The sequence below is a fragment of the Salvia splendens genome, chromosome 6, assembly GCF_004379255.2.
Source record: "Salvia splendens isolate huo1 chromosome 6, SspV2, whole genome shotgun sequence".
Classification (NCBI taxonomy): domain Eukaryota; kingdom Viridiplantae; phylum Streptophyta; class Magnoliopsida; order Lamiales; family Lamiaceae; genus Salvia; species Salvia splendens.
In genome coordinates this window covers 8,396,654-8,404,512 of record NC_056037.1, presented here as the reverse complement: position 1 = coordinate 8,404,512, position 7,859 = coordinate 8,396,654, and the positions used below count along the sequence as shown (strand labels likewise).

The following is a 7,859-nucleotide window of genomic DNA, read 5'->3' as shown; positions in this document are numbered from 1 at the left end:
CGATTTTTTTTGCTCTCCCCTAAACAAGAGTGAAGTAAAATCATAATAAGAGTGATGTGTTTTGTGAACAAGAGTGAAGTAAAATCAGAGTAAGAGTGAAGTAAAATCAGAGTAAGAGTGATGTGTTTTGTGAACAAGAGTGAAGTAGGATCAAAATAAGAGTGAAGTAAAATCAGAATAAGAGTGACGTGTTTTGTGAACAAGAGTGAAGTAAAATCATAATAAGAGTGACGTGTTTTGTGAACAAGAGTGAAGTAAAATCACAATAAGAGTGACGTGTTTTGTGAACAAGAGTGATGTGTTTTGTGAACAAGAGTGAAGTAAAATCATAATAAGAATGATGTTATATTCTAACAAAACAAAACGCGATTTATGATAATCATCATACTAAAATACATTCTTTCTTAATTCACTGCAAAAGCTTTATAATAACTCAGCTTCCCCGTCACATCTTTAGAAGATTGAGTAGCCTGCCAAAATACAACAAAAATAGTTTATTAGTTACTATTATTATAACTGAATTATAAGTAAATATACATCTATGTTATATGTAACGAGATCCAAAAAATGCAGTTAAGGCTATTTGAATTAATAGTAACTAAAAATATTTTTATATATAAAGATATACCACGTCCCATTGAAAAAGACATGCTTTCATTCCGGTAGATTCCGAATATTTCTGTTTGTGAACAAAACTGTATCTCAGAATACAGCAATCCACTCGGTTCTCCTATTTTCTGCTCCGGATCCCCTGATGCGTAGAATGTCCCCTCTCATGGCGGCTCCTTTGCTGCCGCTCTCACCGGAGAATCTCATGATTTCTCAAAAGCAATCCACTCGAATTCCTCTCAGCTTGGCTTCGCCGAGATATTATAGAAATTTCATGAAATTTTGTTTTATGGAATGATTTTCTGGTACTTCTGTAACCTATCTATTTTCCATCTTAAATAATTCTCCATATATCAATCGAATGAACTTAATTATTCAGATTCTCTGTGTTTTCATGACTCTCGCATCGAAAATTTTGTCGATAATTGTTGGATAAAATTGTAGAATCTACTATCACAGAAATTGGGAAAAATCAAGTCTGCAAAACGATGTAGAGATCTCGGATTGCTTGGGGTGATTTGATCGCATGTTTAAATTCATAATGTAATTTCCAAAAATAGAGTCGTGATCATATGATAACCCCTAAATATCGTAATAACCCTATAACTAAATCTGGACCACACATTTTTAAAATCACGCGGTCTAGATTAAAACTTAGATTTACTTCATAAAAAAAAGCGCGGGGGTAAAACTGTCATTTCTCTCATTTAATTTCTGAATTTCGCCAAATATCACGTAAAATGATAAAATGATATGTTTATTGCATAGAATGATAGTTTTGAGATTCAAACTTAGATTTACTTCATAAGAAAAAATGCGGGGGTAAAACTGTCATTTCCCTCATTTAATTTCTGAATTTCACCAAATATCACGTAAAATGATAAAATGATAGGTTTATTGCATAGAATGATAGTTTTGCCGGATAGAATGATACTCTGAGTTGATAAAATGATACTTTTGACTGACTAATAAAATGATAAAATGATAGGTTTATTGCATAGAATGATAGTTTTGCAGGATAGGATGATACTCTGAGTTGATAAAATGATACTTTTGACTGACTGATAAAGTGATATAATGATAAAATGAAGGTTTATTGCATAGAATGATAGTTTTGCCGGATAGAATGATACTCTGAGTTGATAAAATGATACTTTTGACTGACTGATAAAGTGATACTTTTGACTGACTTATAAAGTGATAAAATGATAAAATGAAGGTTTATTGCATAGAATGATAGTTTTGCCGGATAGAATGATACTCTGAGTTGATAAAATGATACTTTTGACTGACTGATAAAATGATAAAATGATAGGTTTATTGCATAGAATGACAGTTTTGCCGGATAGAATGATACTCTGAGTTGATAAAATGATACTTTTAGCTTATAAATGTTAGGTTTACTGCATAAAATGATAGTTTTGCGGGATAGAATGATACTTTCAGCCGATAGAATGATAGTTTTGCCGGGTAGAATGATACTTTCAGCCGATAGAATGATAGGTATTTTTGGTGTATAAAATGACATTTTTGTTTAATAAAATGATACTTTTACTTGATAAAATGATAATCTAAGCGGATAAAATGACAGTAACCTTATAAAAATGATAGTTTAGCTGAAGAAATTGTATATAAGCTGATAAAATGATACTTTAACGTGACAAAATGACATAAAACTGATAAAATGATAGTTTTGCCGGTTAGAATGATACTTTCAGCCGATAGAATGATAGTTTTGCCGGGTAGAATGATACTTTCAGCCGATAGAATGATAGGTATTTTTGGTGTATAAAATGACATTTTTGTTTAATAAAATGATACTTTTACCTGATAAAATGATAATCTAAGCGGATAAAATGACAGTAACCTTATAAAAATGATAGTTTAGCTGAAGAAATTGCATATAAGCTGATAAAATGATACTTTAACGTGACAAAATGACATAAAACTGATAAAATGATAATTTTGCCGGATAGAATGATATTTTCAGCCGATAGAATGATAGTTTTGCAGGGTAGAATGATACTTTCAGCCGATAGAATGATAGGTATTTTTGGTGTATAAAATGACATTTTTGTTTAATAAAATGATACTTTTACCTGATAAAATGATAATCTAAGCGGATAAAATGACAGTAACCTTATAAAAATGATAGTTTAGCTGAAGAAATTGCATATAAGCTGATAAAATGATACTTTAACGTGACAAAATGACATAAAACTGATAAAATGATAGGTTTGCCGGATAGAATGATACTTTCAGCCGATAGAATGATAGTTTTGCCGGATAGAATGATACTTTCAGCCGATAGAATGATAGGTATTTTTGGTGTATAAAATGACATTTTTGTTTAATAAAATGATACTTTTACCTGATAAAATGATAATCTAAGTGGATAAAATGACAGTAACCTTATAAAAATGATAGTTTAGCTGAAGAAATTGCATATAAGCTGATAAAATGATACTTTAACGTGACAAAATGACATAAAACTGATAAAATGATAGTTTTGCCGGATAGAATAATACTTTCAGCCGATAGAATGATAGTTTTGCCGGGTAGAATGATACTTTCAGCCGATAGAATGATAGGTATTTTTGGTGTATAAAATGACATTTTTGTTTAATAAAATGATACTTTTACCTGATAAAATGATAATCTAAGCGGATAAAATGACAGTAACCTTATAAAAATGATAGTTTAGCTGAAGAAATTGCATATAAGCTGATAAAATGATACTTTAACGTGATAAAATGACATAAAACTGATAAAATGATAGTTTTACCGGATAGAATGATACTTTCAGCCGATAGAATGATAGTTTTGCCGGGTAGAATGATACTTTCAGCCGATAGAATGATAGGTATTTTTGGTGTATAAAATGACATTTTTGTTTAATAAAATGATACTTTTGCCTGATAAAATGATAATCTAAGCGGATAAAATGACAGTAACCTTATAAAAATGATACTCTGAGTTGATAAAATGATACGTTTACTGCTTTGTAGGTTTGTATATTATGTATTGTGCCGATTATATTAGGTTTATTGCATAGAATGATAGTTTTGCCGGATAGAATGATATTCTGAGCTGATAAAATGATACTTTTGACTGACTGATAAAATGATAAAATGATAGGTTTATTGCATAGAATGATAACTTTGCCGGATAGAATGATACTCTGAGTTGATAAAATGATACTTTTGACTGACTGATAAAATGATAAAATGATATATGTTAGGTTTATTGCATAGAATGATAGTTTTGCCGGATAGAATGATACTCTGAGTTGATAAAATGATACTTTTTGACTGACTGATAAAATGATAAAATGATATATGTTAGGTTTATTGCATAGAATGATAGTTTTGCCGGATAGAATGATACTCTGAGTTGATAAAATGATACTTTTGACTGACTGATAAAATGAGCGAAATTTGGATACGTAAATTTTATCATGAGCGAAATGACATATTTACCCCGCGTTTTTTTTTATGAAGTAAATCTAAGTTTGAATATCAACCGCGTGATTTTAAAAATGTGTGGTCCAGATTTGGTTATAGGGTTATTACGAAAATTGGGGTTATCATTATAATGCACCCCTATATATATATATAATGATGAATCATGCACAAATAAAATTTTCGAAATTAACGAGAAATAATTATTAGTAAGATACAGTATGATCAGCGGCGGATGCAGGTGGGGTCGCGCGGGGTCGGCCGACCCCACCGCCATCCCCGGAGAACAGCCTGAAGACTCCTCTCAACAGCCCCCGACCCCACGGCATCCGGAACTCCGCCCCACAATTCATATTCAGACCTCAAGCAGCGCAACTTTTCCGATGACCTCAAGCAGCGCAGCTTTTCCCTTCTTTTTATGTATTTAGCTTAGGTTTGGGCTTTTTATTAATTAAAAAAATACAATCAATACTTTTCTTTTTAACAATTTATCTTTATATAAGTGTTTAAACTTTATTTATAAATAAGAATTCTCGGTTTCTAGTTTATTGATCATCTTTTAATCACGGTTTATTACTTTTTTAGTTTTACTTTTGATCATTGATTTTAATTACTTTTCATTTAGATTAATGGATACATTTCTTTTATAAAGATTTGGCGCTTTCATCTGTTCTTCTAGTACTAATGTTGAACACGAACAACGACTAAAAGATATATTCATAGCTATTTCCAATGAAATAACTTTAAGTTAGCTTCAAAACATGAATACTCGTAGAAGTCAATTATCGCGTTTAATATAAAATAGAGATATTTCGTTTGCAATGTATTTTTATTACTATTTTATATATTTAAATATTACTCCTTATATTAATTTTCTTGTCCGACCCCACCATTTTTAATTCCTGGATCCGCCATTCAGTATGATATAGGCTATTATACCAAGAATATGTATTTATCTGTTTTGCTTTTATACTAAAAAGGTTATTTAGTTCAAGGGTCCACGACACAATACATTATTCCGATATTAAGCTTGTTTAGCTTAATTGGGATATTATTTAAATTAATAGATTGTAGTCCGAGTCACTTTTTTTTGTAGTCTTAAAAAATGGAAATAATGTAGCTTAATCCCAAAAACTTGCAACTTACAAACTGAAATCGGTGTGTTGCTTAGATGCACAAGTTTGTCTACAACTTCAAAAAAAAGAATTACACAGTATGCGTGTACAACAACTCAAAAAATCGAACAATTATGGTCTGTAAACGCTTAAGATAGAAGGAAAAATAGAAAATAGTGGCAAGACAACAGAAAAGGACATAAAACCTATAAAGTCATTATACAATTTCAATCATGTTTTGGTAAAAGATTTTACCAAAAAAGCTTGAAGTGGTGTGTAGCTATTTGTCAAATATGAATACAAACTAAAAAATCTAAGCAAACCTTGTAAATTGAAAACGATTTGGTTCGTCATATCAGCCGGTTTCGGAGCAGTCAATTGATAAAAGACAAATGAATGATTAAAGGTAACTAAATTTCTATCAATATATAATTACGAGTTGAATATTGATTGTATGGGCTTGAATATTGGGCCTCATCGAAATGGGCCACAATGGATCCACAGAATCATTCAAGAAAGTCACAGTCAAAATATTGATTGCAAAAATCAGCAGTTTTTCTTGAACCCTTTCACACTAGGGTTCAAGGGTATTTCATTGAAGAACACTGAAATGGAGTAACGAATAGTATCATGTATTGAAGAACTGTGTGAAATTAGATGCTTGTATTTCACTGGATTCGAGGCTTACATATATGAATGCTGCATAGAGATCAATGCTAGCTAGTGCATATTTAATTTAACAAAAACAAATAATGAAAAGTTACAGAGATGATTGCTTATTGTTTTCCTGAAAACACACAACAAAGGGATTTGTGCAGTTTTTGGAGGGTTTGATCAAATAAGAGAGGTAAGAACGTAGACCGTCCCTAGAGAAATAGGGTATAGAGCTATTGCTACATATCCCGTCCAGCGTGGGAATGTTGTGTTGAAGCTAGCGAATCCACCCATTCCAAGGCATATCAACAGAACTAAATGAAGCTCCAATGAGACCTCTGATGTCAAGTCCCGAAAGTATACTGGCACAAGGAACGGAAGCAGACTGATAGCATTGCCCATGAACACTCCACCATATAGCTGTTGGAATATAAGATATATCTCAATTGTCTAACGACCAATGCATAAGTATATTGAGTGATAAAAAAATATACCGAAGACAGCAGCAAGGAGTTGGTCTTCTCTGACTTTTGTGAGGCCAACTTAATTGTTTGGAGGATATTGTTATAGTGCAAAGCGAGAGGTAGAACCACATACGAGACCCAGAAAGATGAGACGTTTGTTGCTTTAGCAAACGCCATGATTGATGTCATCAATGGCTGTGAAAGGGACAACGCAATACCAAATCCGAGTGCCAACGATAAAGTTGCTTTCAAGTAGATCAACCAAGAAGTGCTCTTAGCTTGGCTGCTGCTCGTGATTCTACTTAACAATGCCTCTTGCTCCGGATTCTGCACATATTTATCCTTCTAATTTAATACTACTAGTACTTATGTAATGCCACATATTAAAATCCAATGATTAATAATGGCCATCCATTTCTGATTTACCTGGGATATGTTGTTTCCTGTTGTCGTCAATTGTGCTGGTGTCAGATCTAAAAGGGTTAGAGCCAAGGTGGTCATGCCTACTACGAACTCTTCCTGACCGATACTTCCATCACCAGAGGTGTCAAAATATGTTGTGATTTCATCCAAAACTCGGTTTGTGCTAATGTCATCATCCTCCATCTTAACTCCTAAGACCAGCACTCTGATTTCTGCAGGTGTTACAGATGAAGTGTTGTCCTTGTCCATTTTGTTGAACAACCTGTTTAGCATTAATTTATGAGGACTTATTAATAAACAATGGTGAGCAATCTATAGAAGATGAAATTTTATACAACTGACTTTTGTATCTTCCCAATATTAGGCCTGCCATTTGTTGTTAAAAGTTTGAGTAGCTTATCCTTTGCGTGTTTTTCTATCATAAACTCGAAACATCTGTTCTGTATCCACGGCTGGAACGACTGCACAAAAAAATTACTACTATGAAGTTTGTAAAAGAGACATATATAAATATGGGTTGAAGAGGTGGAGATGTTATTCATACCTGAAACAAGATGTAAGCAACGAGCAAAGCAATCGTGACTAGGAGAGCGATAAGAATGATGAGTTTTTTCCCCGAGGAGGAGGTGAAAACATTTTGAAGCTCAAGGATGAGATATGGCAGTGATGCTACCAAGACCAGCCTCGCCGTCCAACTGGTTTGGACATCTGTAACGACGTTATAGCCTGCAAGAGGAGGTTCAGGGATATGTTTTTTTATTATTGATAAATGAACATAAATTAAAAGACGGTGTCACTGTGGACTCGACCAGTAACCATATTACTACTAGGTTAACACACGAATAATCAGTGATATTGTTTCAACGTACAATATGTGGTGTAAGAAAGAGACAAGTTTTTAGCACCTTGGGCAGTTTGTTGTTCCTCGGGGGGGTCGGAGCTTCCCATAACGATGGTAAGGCCCCAAATCAATGTTAGCATGATCACTACTCCTCCGAGCACCATCCCCATCCCCGATGTCACCCGTGCTTGAGCCTCTTCCGCGGAACCGCACAAGTAGAGGACTTTGCATTCGTAATTCATAGCAAATGGAATGTGGTTAAACTTGAATGGTTGGGTATTTGTTACCATTT

At 33.2% G+C, this 7,859-nt stretch overlaps 1 protein-coding gene across 1 annotated transcript; it reads right to left on the bottom strand.

Annotated features, from left to right (window-relative positions):
• Positions 1-5,853: 5,853 nt before the first annotated feature.
• Positions 5,854-7,765, bottom strand: LOC121808166 (sodium/calcium exchanger NCL2-like). Its single transcript, XM_042208543.1, has 6 exons — positions 7,632-7,765; positions 7,271-7,452; positions 7,069-7,187; positions 6,730-6,988; positions 6,334-6,630; positions 5,854-6,259 (listed from the first exon to the last, which is right to left on the bottom strand). The coding sequence occupies exons 1-6, from the start codon at positions 7,735-7,737 to the stop codon at positions 6,020-6,022; spliced, it is 1,203 nt and encodes a 400-aa protein (XP_042064477.1). The 5' UTR covers positions 7,738-7,765; the 3' UTR covers positions 5,854-6,019.
• Between the last annotated feature and the right edge of the window lie 94 nt (positions 7,766-7,859).

Coding starts and splice junctions, on each gene's coding strand:
- LOC121808166 (XM_042208543.1), bottom strand. CDS start 7,737: ATGGGGATGGTGCTCGGAGGAGTAGTGATCATGCTAACATTGATTTGG. Junction 6,989..7,068: donor AATATTGGGAAGATACAAAA/GTCAGTTGTATA, acceptor AATGCTAAACAG/GTTGTTCAACAAAATGGACA. Junction 6,631..6,729: donor CAGGAAACAACATATCCCAG/GTAAATCAGAAA, acceptor AAATATGTGCAG/AATCCGGAGCAAGAGGCATT.